This window comes from Schistocerca serialis, chromosome 10, assembly GCF_023864345.2.
Source record: "Schistocerca serialis cubense isolate TAMUIC-IGC-003099 chromosome 10, iqSchSeri2.2, whole genome shotgun sequence".
NCBI lineage: Eukaryota > Metazoa > Arthropoda > Insecta > Orthoptera > Acrididae > Schistocerca > Schistocerca serialis.
The window spans coordinates 199394000-199412557 of NC_064647.1; the positions used below are offsets into that span (position 1 = coordinate 199394000).

Consider the following 18558-nt stretch of genomic DNA (forward strand, 5'->3'; position numbering starts at 1 on the left):
TACTAAATTTGCAATCAAGAGTATAATGAGACTAAGTCCGACTATTCCAGTCTTTTCAAGATATCAGAGAAGAGATAGCTCTGTAACAGTTTAGCAACAGTTTCCGTGCAGCCCAGATGCTACGTTTGATGGGCACAAAGTACTGTGCCTTGTGTCTGAGGCCAATCAGCGACTGCACGAACTGCCAATTAAGGCAGTTGCAGCAGCAGCAGGAACACCACGCAATGCAGTGCTGTCTGCCGTGTGGCGGGCCTGGCTAGATCACCTGCTCGCAGGTGCAAATCCGGCGTGGTGCACAGGTTTTTCGTTACGACACCCGCTTAACACATCCGATGCTGCCTTGTGGTTAGCCACGGACGAATGTTAACGCGAGTTGTGATTGCACCTACGCTCCAGCCTGTCATACTGGAACTCCTCTACAATGCACATTGACGGATGTGCAGAAAAAAGACAATAGCGTGGAATCATGTTTACTGGCCTGACGTTGACACCACAGAACATATGGCCCACAACTGCCAGGCCTATGACCACAATCATGCAGTCTGCTGCAACGTTTTAGCTCTTGGCTGTGCTCTGGCCACGTCTGGAAAAGAGTGCGTATTGATTTAGCCTGACCATTCAGAGGAGCAAGATGGTTGCTAGATGCTGGTGCCCCTTCTAAATTTCCACATGTGGCACAGGTGGCTACCCCCATTACAGCAGCTACCACCATTGCATCGTCGCCCTCTCCATCACGTTTGAAATAGAGGGAGGAACTTCCGCCCGGTTTTCGACAACATTTCTCAATCCACAGCATCTGTGATTCAGTGATTTTGTAAACACGACGGTACTGACCACTCGATCACCATTCCTTTCCATACAGTACGGAAGCCGAGTTGGTAGTCTGGACCTTCAAAACGCAGATGCGCAAGATAACGATGACACCGGACTCTATGGAAGCACTCGCACGCTTCCTTGCAGCCTGCCGAAAGTTTACACGAGTTTACACCCTGTGAGCGAACGAGCATTTCGCTCTCATTTCAGTATATGACCGAAATAGTCAGCCTTCACGAATTGTGAAACGAACCCTGTCGTCCAGGATCGGATGCCACAAAGGGCGCAGATTCGCCACGAAATTGGGAAACTCAAGGCGTCTATAGTCTATTGAGGCTTAAGCGCTGTAATGTGCGAGTGAGAGTACATCTACATCTACATTTATACTCCGCAAGCCACCTGACGGTGTGTGGCGGTGGGCACTTTACGTGCCACTGTCATTACCTCTCTTTCATGTTCCAGTCGCGTATGTTTCACGGGAAGAACGACTGCCGGAAAGCCTCCGTGCGCGCTCGAATCTCTCTAATTTTACATTCGTGATCTCCTCGGGAGGTATAAGTAGGGGGAAGTAATATATTCGACACCTCATACAGAAACGCACCCTCTCGCAACCTGGACAGCAAGCTACACCGCGATGCAGAGCGCCTCTCTTGCAGAGTCTGCCACTTGAGTTTGCTAAACATCTCCGTAACGCTATCACGCTTACCAAATAACCCTGTGACGAAACGCACCGCTCTTCTTTGGATATTCTCTATCTCCTCTGTCAACCCGACCTGGTACGGATCCCACACTGATGAGCAATACTCAAGTATAGGTCGAACGAGTGCTTTGTAAGCCACCTCCTTTGTTGATGGACTACATTTTCTAAGGACTCTGCCAATGAATGTCAACCTGGTACCCGCCTTACCAACAATTAATGTTATATGATCATTCCACTTCAAATCGTTCCGCACGCATACTTGCAGATATTTTACAAAACTAACTGCTACCAGTGTTTGTTCCGCTATCATATAATCATACAATAAAGGATCCTTCTTTCTATGTATTCGCAATACATTACATTTGTCTATGTTGAAGGTCAGTTGCCACTCCCTGCACCAAGTGCCTATCCGCTGCAGATCTTCCTGCATTTCGCTTCAAATTTCTAATGCTGTAACTTCTCTGTATACTACAGTATCATCTTCGAAAAGCCGCATGGAACTCCCGACACTATTTTCCAGCCGGCCGAAAGTTTACACGAGTTTACCCCACGCAATCTTTTCGACATGCTGCACCTGACTCAGCAAGTCCTCTTTCCACACACACGTACCCTTATCACACCGCGGTTCCCCACGTATGGGCTTGACGTTTGGACAGTACCCTGTGAGTTAACGAGCATTTTGCTCTCATTTAAGTATGTGGCCGAAACCCTGTCATCTAGGACGGGATGCCACAAAGGGCGTAGATTCACCACGAGATGGGGAAATTCACAGACGTCTATTGTCTTTTTGGGCCTAAGCGCTGTAACGTGCGATTGAGAGAGACGAGAATCTACGTCATAGGGAAACCCAGTGGAAGGCTTTTGTGGCCAAGGAGACGTAGCAGTGTTAAGATTAGCCATAATTCTGTAGTAATGTAGGGAGTCAAGCCACAGTAATTTTAATCTGCCGTACTCGATAAATTTTCATGGTGATCCCAATAAAACTTGAATATTGATTATGTCTATAATAGGTTAGGATTTACTGTTAAAGTGATATTAACAAGTTTTGTAACAAAGACCTGAATGCTAAAATCTGAACGCTTTGGTCGACATTAACGATCGACACTTCTTATAGAAGCGCATATTTGTAATGACAGAAGTTGTAAATATCAAATCTGTAACTTTATTTGCTTAAAAGATATAGTAAGTTTAAATTATCAGTATTTTCAGTTAAGTATCAGATCATCATTTCCTCCACACAAAACACACTGAACGATGACAGCATGGCATCTTATTGAATCATTAGGCAATAGAATATTTGTTGTAAAGTTTAGTGCATAATAGTTACTTTTATTCTTTATTTATTTATCAGAAAGCACATTGGTGCAAGGCTACTGGACGTGAAATTCAAAGTTAAGAAGGAAATTGTATTGGTTTTGTGTAAAAGAATTTAAAGTTTGTTGTGTGATGGATATTATTGTTACTTTATTTAGAACGTGAAAGTGGTCCAGCTTTGGTTATTTAAATATGTTAAAATGTAAAATAATGTAGAACAAGCTGTAGCCAATCAGATGGACAGCTGCGGGAAAGGGAACTGCGCTAGTCAGTTGAGCGAGGATGTTCGGCGCGCGGGAAACGTGGCCGGGGACGTGCAGAGGGGGAGAGTGCTGGTGCGGAAGCGAAAGCGGACAGTTCGGAGGAAGACACCAAAGGGTACAGTTGGGATTGAGCTACGAAAGCAGACAGTCGGTCTTTAGGTGGTTAGGAAGTGAAACGACTTAGAAAATTTCGCGTTGTGAGGTATCGCGAGACTTAGTCTCTGAGCGGGGAGCAGCCGCGCGCCTGGTGAGAACTCTTAACTTTTCGCGTAGAAAACTTGTATTTCGCGATGAGATTGTGAATGATCGAACTGTGTTAAATGAATATGTGCTCGAGTGTAACAGTAACTCTAAATACGACCACTTTCGCTATTATTTTCCTCTCTGAATAAACATTATTCTAACCAAATCGCAACTGAGTGGCCTACATCATGTAAGGGTCGTTAATTTAGTTCCCGATATTATTATTACAGTTATTGTATTTTATATTAACTGGGTGTTTCGCAAACTTGCCATCAGCCAGACAATTCAACCAAAGGGCCACAAGTGTCTAATTTAGGGCGTGTAATGCGACTCGTGCGCTTCAGCTCCTAGACGAGTTTCAGCCAAGACATTTCGATGAAGAGGAACCGCCTGTGAGCCTGAACATCTTTAGGATGTTGGCTCGCAACCCCAATTGAACACAAGGCATCGTCGTCGGCAGCAGGTGGTGGAAAATGTTTAAGGTTGCGTGCACCCAGGAGTTTACATTAGGCATCAAAATCAGCTTTGGCCTCAACGAGACGTTCCCTCTCCCCTACAGCAGACGATTTGGCATTGCCCATGCCAAACCTGCCCACCAGCCTGCTTCACATCGCTACAACTTCTGCCACCATTGCAGGTTGTATCGTGGGATCAAAATCGGCAATCAGTGCAAACCAACAGACGTGGAACCACTTCCAACCTCTGCCACTTCCAGCTCTCACCAGCGCCCCCTCATCAAATAATCTGCTGAGGCGCCAAAGGAGCGTGAATCATTGTCCACATCCGTGCTACAGCCAGAATGCAGTGCCCTGCAGGCAGGACCGAATAGCAATCTAGAAACCATCGATCGACCACCAATTCTTTAAGCCCCTATTACACGATGCGACTAAACCGTACACCTGTGCACTAGCGCCACAAGCGTGCATATCTGTAACTACAGACTGGTTCACGTGGATCTATTACACCATCAACGCGTGATATACCTGGCGCAAACGCGCGAAACGCACATAGAACTGTCTCTTCTGAAGTCTACCGCGCAAAACGCAAGGGGGACTGGGTGACATATTGGAACGTCATTCGTCCAAATTATTTGTGTGAGCTCGGAGTTCCTATTTAATAAGAATTTGTTTTATCATTACTTATTAATTGTTATTCTCTTATCTAGGTTACCACTCTTCTGAATTACAGACTCAACAGTTAGTTTTAAGGTAAATGTATTTGTACAGCATTTTGCACATGGAAGACCCACTTGTTTTTTTTGAGCTATTGCCCTGGCAGTGACAGTAAATCTTCAGTTTAGGGGAGACGGACGACGAAAACGAAAAGCCTGAGTTCGTTGAATTCGACCCTGGCTGAAAAGGAGGGACGAAGGGAAGGGCTTATATTGGTTGCTTATGAAAGAACTGAGGCTCGAAGATCCGCAAGAATTTCGAAACTTCGTGAGGATGGACATGGCCTGTTTCGAGAATCTGCAGTCTATGATAGAAGATGGAAGTAACACGTGTGACGCAGTTATGAGGGAGGCTGTCTCACATTCTCGAAAGGAAGAATTAAATCATATGTTTATACGTTTTGTGCTCATACCAGCCCAGGTCACTAATAAAGTACCGGTAAAAGCCCTGTTATGTTGCAGACTGGTTCTGACATTACGTTTCCTGGCGACTTTCTACGCTATCACTGCCAGTTTCTCTTTTCTGGTATGCTGAAATAACGCAAGAGATGCAATCAAATAAAACATGAATTTTCATGAGTAAGGCATTACGATACAAATCGAAAATCACCGTGCAGCGTTATATGCATATTACTCAGAAAGAAACGATTGCCGACATACCTTATAATACAATGGGTCATATATACACCTTTCCTCGCTATATGCCTGAATTAAGAAGCTTGATGCCTCTTTGCACCATTTCATTTCTAGAATGCGAAGCAATCAATAGAAAATATACTTTCACGAACAGCTTGCGTAAAAGAGTCTACCAGCAAAATTTTTTTTTCTGCATTTATGAAACCTACTTACCGAAAAAAAATGCGGAAAAATCCCCCATACGAAAATCCCAAATGAGCCGCCAGACACCACACTTGCTAGGTGGTAGCCTTTAAATCGGCCGCGGTCCGTCAGTATGCGTTGGACCCGCATGTCGCCACTGTCAGTGATTGCAGACCGAGCGCAGCCACACGGCAGGTCTAGAGAGACTTCCTAGCACTCGCCCCAGTTGTACAACCGACTTTGCTAGCGATGGTTCACTGACAAAATACGCCCTCATTTGACGAGACGATAGTTAGCATAGCCTTCAGCTACGTCATTTGCTACGACCTAGCTAGGCGCCATTACCAGTTACTATTGATACTGAGTCATGTACAGTCAAGAGCGACGCTCATCATTAATGGATTAAAGTTAAGTATTCCACCAGCTACGCCCGTTTTATTCCTTGTCTTGTTCCAGACCTCACGCCAGCCTGCGTGAACTAAAACGCGTGCCTTTTCGGCTTCCTCTAGCGCCCGGTGTTGGCTCTCCTGCCAACCCACAACACACCTAACAATAACCAAGTAATAAGCAAAAAGCACTGCGGTACCCCCTCCTGCACATGCGCGAGTTATCGCTGCTAGTGCGCATGCGCAGATTGACAGCTGTTTAGAAGTGCTCTCTATTCCGGCGCGCGGATAACGCGTCTCCTAATTTTCGTAGGTTCAACCTTTCTACCGCTAGATCGCTGTCGCGCTAGACCAGTGCCTTTCGCGGCTGATCGTCGTGTAATACGCACTTTAGACAGTGCCGCACCCGACCTGGAAGATCGTGACAAGGAAATACTATGGGAGCCTTTGTCACGGATTCCAGCACCTCTCTCCATTTCCTCTGTCAGTCGGCACAGGCCGGGGCATTTTCGACCCTACATGCTGATTAAAGGGGGTTTCCAATCATTCAGGTTCCCAACCCAGCCTCAGTATCAATATAGAGGGAGGGTCAGATATACTCGGGATTCATACCACGGACTCAGCTCGCTCCCAGGGATGGCACTGTCGCACCACTGACATGTAAGATGGTTCCGTGCACTCGTGCGAGAGTGCATGTAAATACCACAGCAGCTCTAGCTATTCTTTGAAGCCTTCGGAGTACACCAATGGTTGCACAGTGATCGACCTTGTACATGTTCACGGTCTTCGATCGGATCACTCCCTCAACTATTCCCACACGCTTGCGATAACTTGCACTACTGAAGTATCCAAATTTTGAACACTTCTACAATAAACACACGAGCATGTAGTTCATCCTCTATATTTAAGAACACAATGAATTCAATATGAATGGCCTTCGTTTATCGTCAAAAGAAACAAGAAAGCAACTTTGTAACTCTTTCTTAACAGGGAAAGAAATTCACAATTACACGAAAGTATTTGGAACAAGAAAAGGAAGGCTTTCACAGACAGAATTCGTTCTTTACTAGTAGTCTATCAAATGTTTAATTCTACTCTCTCCTTGAGCGGAACACACTGGAACAGACTAACAAGTAAGTTATGGTCTGTACGAGTTCAGTTTCTACAGTCTCGCCAGGTGAGTCTGACAGAATACCAATAGGCCCTTGAGCAGGTTCCGGGGTCACTTAGAGGCGACGGCGGCGTCGGTAGGTGGTGCTGGATCTAGAGTAGACTTCCTCTCTAGGCTGCCTGCGTCGTAACTACCGTGATCGTTTTTTTTTCCGTTATTGTGTTTTGGTCCCCCAACTGGGGCGGGCTGGCAGCAGCATATGTGCCGCTCTTCAGCCGAAAGACAGTAATTATACACTCCTGGAAATTGAAATAAGAACACCGTGAATTCATTGTCCCAGGAAGGGGAAACTTTATTGACACATTCCTGGGGTCAGATACATCACATGATCACACTGACAGAACCACAGGCACATAGACACAGGCAACAGAGCATGCACAATGTCGGCACTAGTACAGTGTATATCCACCTTTCGCAGCAATGCAGGCTGCTATTCTCCCATGGAGACGATCGTAGAGATGCTGGATGTAGTCCTGTGGAACGGCTTGCCATGCCATTTCCACCTGGCGCCACAGTTGGACCAGCGTTCGTGCTGGACGTGCAGACCGCATGAGACGACGCTTCATACAGTCCCAAACATGCTCAATGGGGGACAGATCCGGAGATCTTGCTGGCCAGGGTAGTTGACGTACACCTTCTAGAGCACGTTGGGTGGCACGGGATACATGCGGACGTGCATTGTCCTGTTGGAACAGCAAGTTCCCTTGCCGGTCTAGGAATGGTAGAACGATGGGTTCGATGACGGTTTGGATGTACCGTGCACTATTCAGTGTCCCCTCGACGATCACCAGTGGTGTACGGCCAGTGTAGGAGATCGCTCCCCACACCATGATGCCGGGTGTTGGCCCTGTGTGCCTTGGTCGTATGCAGTCCTGATTGTGGCGCTCACCTGCACGGTGCCAAACACGCATACGACCATCATTGGCACCAAGGCAGAAGCGACTCTCATCGCTGAAGACGACACGTCTCCATTCGTCCCTCCATTCACGCCTGTCGCGACACCACTGGAGGCGGGCTGCACGATGTTGGGGCGTGAGCGGAAGACGGCCTAACGGTGTGCGGGACCGTAGCCCAGCTTCATGGAGACGGTTGCGAATGGTCCTCGCCGATACCCCAGGAGCAACAGTGTCCCTAATTTGCTGGGAAGTGGCGGTGCAGTCCCCTACGGCACTGCGTAGGATCCTACGGTCTTGGCGTGCATCCGTGCGTCGCTGCGGTCCGGTCCCAGGTCGACGGGCACGTGCACCTTCCGCCGACCACTGGCGACAACATCGATGTACTGTGGAGACCTCACGCCCCACGTGTTGAGCAATTCGGCGGTACGTCCACCCGGCCTCCCGCATGCCCACTATACGCCCTCGCTCAAAGTCCGTCAGCTGCACATACGGTTCACGTCCACGCTGTCGCGGCATGCTACCAGTGTTAAAGACTGCGATGGAGCTCCGTATGCCACGGCAAACTGGCTGACACTGACGGCGGCGGTGCACAAATGCTGCGCAGCTAGCGCCATTCGACGGCCAACACCGCGGTTCCTGGTGTGTCCGCTGTGCCGTGCGTGTGATCATTGCTTGTACAGCCCTCTCGCAGTGTCCGGAGCAAGTATGGTGGGTCTGACACACCGGTGTCAATGTGTTCTTTTTTCCATTTCCAGGAGTGTATAAAGAAGACATTTAAAATAACGGAATGGAGAAAATATGGCGTACATAGATATAAAAAAGAATGGGGAACAGTACGGAAGAGAACAGACAAAGAAGGAGGGATTGTGAATTGGAGATAAAAACCGTAAAAAATTAGCGCACACAAAGCAGAACCACACACTGGATTATAAAAGCATCGATGGACGGTGTAGCACATAACAATCACTGACAAAACACTATGTACAAGTCCAGCACACAATTAACATCACAGCACTTGAGGCACAGGAGAACAGCACCAAAACACAACGCTGACATAGTACACTGAGGACGATGAGGATGTGCGTGGGGCATACATACGAGGGAGGAGGGAAATCGTGAGGGAAGGGAGGAGAGGAGGGAAGAAGGGAGGGAGGATTGGAGAGGGGGAGATGGGTGGGGGCACGTCGAAGAGGGCTGGGGAGGGAAGGGCATGGGAGGGACACAGTTGAGGAAGGGGTACAGGGACTCATGGGGGGAAAGGAGGAAAATATGCTCTGGGAGAAGTAGGAGAGAGGAAAAGGAGGGCCCTGGGGAGGTGAGGGAACAAGGCCAGGCTACAGATGGAAGGAAAGGTTGACGTCACGGTGAAGTTCAACATCCGGGAGGGGAAATTTCCCTGATGAAGGTGATGGAGGGTGTGAAGGTGGAGAGAGGCAGGGATACAGAGATAGAAACACGGGGAAGGGTGGGGGTGGAGAGGATGGAGGAAATCAGGGAGTTGGGGGGGGGGATCAAGCCTGCAGATAATGTAAAGGATACAGAAATGTTGGAGGAAAAGGAGGAGGTGGGGGGAGGGGATGAGGTCATACAGGTGTGGGGGAAGGAAGGCGGATACGGAAGCCAAGGCGGAGCACATGGCATTCGAGGATTTGGAGGGCCTTGTAAAAGTGTGCGTGTGGGGGGGAGGGGTGGGCGGGTGGACGGAGATCCAGTTAACGCTGGCACAACAGAGGATAGGACAGATGGGGGAGATGTGGAGGATGGTAGAAGGGTGCAATCCCCATGTCCGGCCAGATAGAAGTTTCAGGAGGCGGGAATGGACTTTCTGCTGGGAAAGGGGGGGGGGGGGGGGTTCAGGAGGTGAGGGGTACGTGATCGTCACGGACGCGGTCCTAAATACCCGCAAGATGGAGGTACCCTTCCTCCTGATTGGTTGCCCGTGACACTGGCGGATGCAGCAAAAGTTTCGTGGTATGAGGGACCTCTCTTGCTGATTTGCGCGCCCTCCGGTGTACGCGCCGCACGTCGCGCTGCAAGTGACGCAGTCGGCACATCGAGTAGTCGCCGCAGGGGCTGTGCCGGCAACCAGCCCGACAGCGGTGTGTTGCAGTGTGGCATCGCTGCTTACGGCTTTTGCGACACGCCAACTATGCTGTGGAGTTTGCTTCCGGCTTCACTCCTTCCCTCTGTAACCTCCAAAAGTCTCTGTATCGTAGCCAGCGCAAAAGATCAGGAACTGTGTTCTCTCTACTCTAAGCAGGGTGGAAAACAACTCATTTCGATGGACAATAAACAGTAATCTTTTTTCCTTCGCTTTTGCGCATCGGGAATGGCTCTTTTGTTACATTTGAGGACGATGATTAGTTACAATAATCAGTATTGGTGAAGGAAACAATTTTGTCTTGGAATGGAGACGGGAGATAATACTTTTTTAGATATTGTGGCATAAGGAGGAAGAAACTACGTCAGTATGTTACACGTTAGTGAATAACAAAATCCAACGTCAGTACATTACCGATGAGTGATGAAAAAATTCTTGGAATGGCTCTACCTGGCAAAGTTTTCGTAACCACTGCGGTTCCTATTTTTGTATCTGTAGACGTCAGTAAAAGTTGGAAGACACTAGGCGTCAGTATTTTGTGACATCTTACAATTCTGACAACAACAATGGTTCAAATGGCTCTAGGCACCATGGGACTTGTGAGGTCACCAGTCCCCTAGACTTAGAACTACTTAAACCTAACCAACCTAAGGACACCACACACATCCATGCCCGAGGCAGGATTCGAACCTGCGACCGTAGCAGCAGCGCAGTTCCGGACTGAAGCGCCTAGATCCGCTCGGCCACAGCGGCTGGCAACAACAATGCTAAGCGCAGCAATGTGATAGCTATTGTATAGTAAAAATAGTGTCATGATGTCTGTTAGAATATGGGTGAAAAGCAATTCCAGGTCCATTTCGGAACTTATGCTTTATTCTTCTTGTTACTGGAATATTTCAGGGGTCTTTAATTCCATATCTGTTACATGTTTCTAGATGCTCAATTCGAGGCGCAAACGATATGTGCTGTACCGGTACCGCACGAGGAAACCGTAGCTTTTGTTAGCCAGCAAGAAAACTCCAACAAATAGTACCGCAGTATTGCTGCTATCAGCTTCTGACTTGAGTGTATAGCTTTACAAAATAAGATGGTTTCGAAGTATAAATCGTTACAGTCATCCATGGACAATTTTTTGTTATTTATTTATTTTTTATAGAAGAGCAAGGCGGTATAGTGTCGATGGGTGTCTAAAATAACTTGTGATGTGATATAATTCCAGTTATCTGCTGTCTGCCATATTAAGTAGATCAGTTCAATGTGCAAAGGTGACAACCGGTTGCCTCTTCCATACCGGAATATCTTTGGGGCATTAAGTAAATTCACCTCACATGTCAATTATGTTTCATTTCACACATTATACTTTCAATAAAATCTTCCTTTTGCCCATAATTTTTTGATTTATTTTGTACGAAACATATTAAACGCATTTATTTGGATGGATATCGGTTAATGAATCCTGTTTACACATCCAGTTCTCACTTTTGCGGATGCACCACATCACTCTATCGGTAACTGCAAGTCTGCAAGACACGCAGTTCGTAGTGGCATAATATATTTTAGTTTCACAAATCCCTCGCACCTGATATGTGATGATGTGCGTAATTTTTATTACAGCCCATACCGTAGTTATTGTTAGAGTGTAAACATCACAGATTGTCTGACCACCCGCGCACAGGCGATAGAAAGCATGTAAAAAGCTATATTGTAATTAATATTAAATTATCAATACAGTAACATTAAATCATCAAGTATCTCAAAGAGACAGCGCAATGAAGGTTTTACAGAAAGAAAATAATCAATATGCTGAAAATTAATGTGAACGTAACAGAAAATGATTTTCAGAGTTCTATGTTCTATGGAAAAGGCAGTTATTGTTATATTTAAATAACATCCACATCGTATCCTTATTTTAATTCTGTGAGGGACGACAAAGGACTCGGAACATGAAATGGTCGGATCGCATAATGCCTTGAACAAAGGTAACAGAATGTGGTAGAATGAAATCAGCCTATGCTAAAGTTTACTTGCAGCTATTAGCACGGAATGTAAATTTAAGCATTAGGAGGTCTTTTTTTAAGACATTAGTCTGGAGTGTTGCCCAATACGGAACTGAAATGTGCACGAAAAACATTTCCGACAAGAAGAGAGTATAAACTTTTGAAATGTAGTGCTACAGAAGAATGCTGAAGATTAGCTGAGTGGATCTGCTAACTGATGAAGACGTACTAAATCGATTTGGGCAGACAAGAAATTTATGGCGCAACTCTACTAAACGTAGAGATCAGTTGATAGCAAACGTCCTGAGGCACAAAGGAATAATGAATATGGTAATGGCAGGAAGTGTGGGGTGAGAATTGGAGAGAGACACCATAGCTTGACTACTGTAGTCAGATTGAAATGGATGTGGGCTCCTGGAGTTACACTGAGGTGGACAGACTTGCAGAGGGCACGCAGGTTTGCAGAGCTGTAGCAGACCAGTCCGCGGCTGGAGACAATAACAGCTGGGGGACTGATGACCTTAGCTGTTTAGTCCCCCTTAAACATCCCAACAACCACCACCACCACAATAACAGCGCCACAGATTTCAATTTGCCAAGCTGGCTCGATCACATTTCCGCAAATAGTGATTAGGTCTGTTGATAATGCTAAAAAAATTGGGAATCCGATATATCGACATTTGAAAATTATTATGGCCCCAAATATATCTAAAAAAAGGATCGATATGTCCACATTTCGACAGATAAAATATCGACGTACCTACATATTGCCTGCACATTGTAAATACGAGTTCACTATCAGTTTTAGAGCTGTATACTTAAGTATTAATTTATTATTAGATGGTCTGTACATCAACAAGCTAGCAGTCTGCCTATCCCCATTAGAGCAAGAACTGGAAGCAAAATAATGCACGATCACACTTGACGATAGCCACTTTGCTAACAATGGTAACTGTATGTAAGTGGCACATAAAAAATGTGTCCGTTGTTCTGTTTCGTCATGTATCGGATTTGTCCAGATTCAAATGGTTCAAATGGCTCGAAGTACTATGGGACTTAACATCTGAGGCCATCAGTCCCCTAGACTTCGAACTACTTAAACCTAACTAACCTAAGGACATCACACACATCCATGTCCGAGGCAGGATTTTAACCTGTGACCGTAGTAGCAGCGCGTTTCCGGACTGAAGCGCCTAGAACCGCTCGGCCACAAAGGACTGCGGATTCGTCCGGAACACTTCATGCCGACTTCCTTCTTTTTCATTTCTGCTAACGCCAGTGACCTCGCAGCTGTAATGTCAAGAGTGCGTGGTGAGCCTAACATTGCACTTTCTGTACGTCAGCATTTCCTCTCACACGTGTCCGCCCACCGCAAAGAACTATTTTGCCATTTAGAGTTTTGTTCATTATTTTAAGCAACTGTTTTTGAAAAATACCGATTTGAAGAAATAGCACATTAGTTGTGTTAAAAAAAATTTCAACGCCACTTGTGTACAATTTGTTCACATCGGAAATCTTGCTATTCTATTCACCTTCCCCCCGCCCCCCTCACCGATGCAGTCGGACTACTTCTTTAGTGCCACACATACTTGACTGACACAGTCAAAAGTGAAAGACTGGACGTGATGAAAGCTCAAAAAGCAGTAAAACTCTTTTACACAGTAAAAGTAAAGTTATGATCTACTACAATTTCAAAAGAACGACTTCAAATATTTACCGAAAATTTGTGAAAAAATATAATATAAAAAAAATTTCGGCTCTCTAAATTGCCATTTGTCTATCGATATACAGCGTAAGAAGTATTGACGATGCATACCGATAGTTTTTGGATAAAATATCGATATAGCTATATTTTATCAACAGTCCATTAGTGATAATAAAGTAATAAAACTAATATTGTTCAAATAAATTTATGTTTGAGTCTGATTTTCAGTCAAAAATAACGAATACGTAATGACTTTTGACTCCTAACTGATTTCTGTAGACGCCGTTAACTTGAAATAGAAACGTTTTGGACGGTAGCGGAAGTTAACGTTAAGCTCTCGAAAGAACCAGACGAGCGCCAGCAGATGTTTTTTTTCTATATTTTCAGCTCGATAGTATGCCGGAATTTTAGGTTGTGGTTCAAGGGTACTTTTGTTTAAGAAATGTTATGTGCTTATAAAACCGATAGTGTTTCTTTACTCTAATTACATAACATCCAAAAACAAAGCAGTTCGACAAAAAGTGAACTCGAGAGCGATCAACGCTGGATAAAGCTACAGATCGAAATGGAAAAATTTGTATTAATGTGTTGATGGTCGTTACTGAAAATGGTTCAAATGACTCTAAGCACTATGGGACTTAACATCTGAGGTCATCAGTCCCCTAGAACTTAGAACTACTTAAATCTAACTAACCTAAGGACATCACACACATCCATGCCCGTGGCAGGATTCAAACCTGCGACCGTAGCGGTCGCGCGGTTCCGGACTCAAGCGCCTAGAACCGTCGTTACTGAACTTGTGGAGTTTTCCAGCTACATTTTGCCATGAAAGCCAGTCAGAAATGATTAACAGTGCCATACTTCCAGCATGTGATGATACCCAATGAAAACTTCCACACTGGCAAGGAACACAAATGATTGTAAAGAGTGGAAAACAGAACGAATCATGCAGGGCAGAGTTACTGCAACGTGCTACATTTTTCACACTAAGTAGTCCTAATATAGAAGTTGAATACAATTTTTTTAACCGTTGCTAAGTGTTGGCATTCAGTTAGTTTGTGCTGCAGCCTTTTCGTGAAATTAAAAAAAAGAATACTACTGAAAATTGGGTTTCCTTACAGGTGTGAATCATGTTCCCAGATACAACGTGGTCATGCGCCTAGAAAAAAAAATCGATTGAATTTTAAACACTGTGAAATAGAGAAAATATTGTCAATTTTATTCAAATAGTTCAAATTGCTCTGAGCACTATGGGACTTAACTTCTGAGGTCATCAGTCCCCTATAACTTAGAACTACTTAAACCTAACTAACCTAAGGACTTCACACACATCCAAGCCCGAGGAGGGATTCGAACCTGCGACCGTAGCGGTCGCGCGATTCCAGACTGTGGCGCCTAGAACCGCTCGGCCACCCCGGCCGGCGGCAATTTGTTTACTCTTCTACATATCAATAATGATTGATTATGTATTCTCAGAAACCATTTACAAATTAAATACGTTTTAAACTGAAGCTATTTTGAAAGTATTGCAAATTTCCATTTTCAACACAGGTAGAAGAGTAAGAACATTAACGAAAGTGCGTTAACTTGCAAATATTACGTATTTCCAGGTAAAAGACCTTCTTTTGTTGCAAGAAGCAAGCCAGTGCACGAACGACAAAGTTAGCTCAAGCGTCCACACGTGACATAAGTAGTTTATGAAATATGTATAATTTTACTTGCCACAAAATTCTGTAACTGGAGAATTAACAATATTTTCCAAATAGCTTTAGTGAATACATCAGCACTTACATATTTTGAGCTAGAAATGTTTGCAAATGCTGCAGAAAACGCAACCTCATGTTTTGCAAAAACAACAAACACAGCAAAAGGCGGGAACTGCACATGGCGATCTATGATTCTGAAGTCTGTCACTAGTCTGAGAAAAAAAATCTGAAGTTTCTAGGTAGACTATTGCTCTACGTAAGACATTGTGCCTCAGTGTGAATCAGGTCTGCTCACTTACTTTGAGAAGGCCATCCCCAGCCGGCGATGATCGCGTTTTCTCCCACGAAGGTGTCGTTGACCTCGAGAGGCGAACGTAGCGCCACGAGGCCGATGAAACCTTGAGGACAAAATGCCACAAACCATCAAGTCACATTGAAGGTACGTCATATTTGGAGTCTCTTAATGTAGAATGCACTATCAAACTAAGGACATTAAATGAAATACTATAGCTTCCAAATCAGCATGTTAGCTTAATATCTACATGGCTACTCTGCAAATCACATTTAAGTGCCTGGCAGAGGGTTCATCAAACCACCTTCACAATTCTCTATTATTCCAATCTCGTATAGCGCGCGGGAAGAATGAACGCCTATATCTTTCCGTACGAGCTCTGACTTCCCTTATTTTATCTTTATCATCGTTCCTCCCTATGTAAGTCGGTGTCAACAAAATATTTTCGTATTCAGAGGAGAAAGTTGGTGATTGGAATTTCGTGAGAAGATTCCGTCGCAACGAAAAACGCGTTTGTTTTAGTAATGTCCATCCCAAATCCTGTGTCATTTCTGTGACACTCTCTCGCATATTCCGCGATAATACAAAACGTGCTGCCTTTCTTTGAAGTTTTTCGGTGTACTCCGTCAGTCCTATCTGGTAAGGATCCCACACCGTGCAGCAGTATTCTAAAAGAGGACGGACAAGCGTAGTGTAGGCAGTCTCCTTAGTAGGTCTGTTACATTTTCTAAGTGTCCTGCCAATAAAACATAGTCTTTGGTTAGCCTTCCCCACAAAATTTTCCATGAGTTCCTTCCAATTTAAGTTGTTCGTAATTGTAATACCTAGGTATTTAGTTGAATTTACAGCTTTTAGATTAGACTGATTTATCGTGTAACCGAAGTTTAACGAGTTCCTTTTAGCACTCATGTGGATGACGTCACACTTTTCGTTATTTAGAGTCAACTGCCACTTTTCGCACCATTCAGATGTCTTTCCTAAATCGTTTTGCAGTTTGTTTTGGTCTTCTGATGACTTTATTAGTCGATAAACGGACAGCGTCATCTGCAAACAACCGAAGACGGCTGCTCAGATTGTCTCCCGAATCGTTTATACAGATAAGGAACAGCAAAGGGCCTATAACACTACCTTGGGGAACGACTGAAATCCCTTCTGTTTTACTCGACATTTCCTAATATGTATTGCTGTGAGATGGTATAAGACAGGCGGCTGCAGAATAATAGCGGCAGACGCTTCAAGGCAGATGCCAACTGTTCCGCGAAATCCTACTAAAAATAGCTCATTTTTATTGAATGATAAATTCTGAAATCTCTGGAATGCACTGCGCCCCTAAATACCACACTCACTGTCAGGCCATACTTTGATCTGACAACTGCAGTGGTTACGTATTTCTTTTTCTTCCCTTTTCATCTTACTCTTTACCGTGTTAGTAGTAAAGGAAGAGAGTTGAGTACGAATAAACATTAGCATACGAAATAAGAGTCTGTAGTCTTTTTTTTATAATATGAATGAGATGAGGTGTGGTGATTTACGTTAATTCTGTGAAGAAAAAAGTCTGCAAAACGATTACAATATTGGCCAATAGAGCGCAGCTCCCGAACCAGGAACGATACATACCACTGACAAACTCTCAGATAGAATCACACCAAATAATGAAAAATTCTAATATGAATACGTATAAGAGACGTCGTGTCTTTTAGGTCGGAAGACAATGAATCTTGGTAGGTCTTTTGTAAATATGATTGTCTGAAAGGAAAGACATTCTGAAAGTAATTTGAGAATATGTCTGTCTTAAAAGCAACGAAGTTTCGAAACGGGTCTGGAAAACAAATTCAAGAACAGAATTGGCAGAAAGAAAAGGAACACTGGACATTGTAACTTAAGCTAATGTGTTATTTGAAATGAAACTAGAGAATCATTCATATCAATTACTAAAAAAAAGTAGTTTTAGTTATTTAATTACTGGAGTTATTCCAGCTCAGTAATTCAGTGATGTATAATAAATGTTTAATTCCATCTGAATCTTGTTTAAATCAAAAGCTATGTCATAATCATAGTGCTAAGTGAACTGAAACTTCCCTTTCCATTTCCATTCACAAATTTAGTGCTCAGTGCACGAGTGTGATGAATAAATGTTTGGTTCAGCAGCCACAGATGACAAATACACATGAGCTGCTACCAAACGTATGAAGCAAGTGCTAGTGTCAGCATAATTCCATTCACAGGCAATACAATAAGGGATGGTGTTGACTGAGCATGATGTTTGATTATGGGACGCCAGCGACTGCAGACCGTCGCCAGGTGACCTGGACATGCCAACTAGGGACTGAAGAGAAAAATTCAATGAACGATCACAAATTGTGATAAAGTGGCAGTCGTTAAGACCACAACGTTTGTGGGATTTCATCATAAAACTGTCCGGAGAGCCGGTACTTTTAGATCTGATGATTGAGAAGAATACGATACAAGCTAATTTCAGTTTTATTGTTATAAAAATAGAAAGACATTTATATTTTATTTATACATAAGTATTCAGACAACTTGAATACTGCCCAGTGTGTTCCATTTTCAGATGAAATGAGCAGTTGTTTAAAGCTGAACCGATGGAGGTTGTAACACTTTCATGCCATTGTGCTCTTTGACCATTTATTATTTATACTTGCTTTTATCTTTATGTAAATTTATATGTACACGATGTATGAATTAATTTGTTTATTTTGCTGTATAATCAGTTATGTATATTATGTAAATATGGCTGAGTAATCGCTGAGCGAATGTTAGTAGCGAATGGAGTAGCGGCGTCTATGGACGCTGGAGGATGTTACGTCAGAGCGCGCTTCACAGAGAGAGAACTCTGGTGTGAGACTTGGTGAAGTGCGGACGCATGGATGGCGTGCACTGTACTGGAGGAGTGACTGTTTAGCGGCACGTGGCAAGTGATGAGCGTGGGCGGTGGAAATATTGGCTGCAGCAACATCAAG

At 44.3% G+C, this 18558-nt stretch overlaps 1 protein-coding gene across 1 annotated transcript in view; it reads right to left on the bottom strand.

Annotated features, from left to right (window-relative positions):
- Positions 1-18558, bottom strand: part of LOC126424684 (venom protease-like) — a 57420-nt gene that overhangs the window by 13438 nt on the left and 25424 nt on the right. The window contains exon 3 of the mRNA XM_050087411.1: positions 15585-15683. Within this exon, the coding sequence (XP_049943368.1) occupies positions 15585-15683 (99 nt within the window). The remainder of the gene's footprint in view (positions 1-15584; positions 15684-18558) is intronic.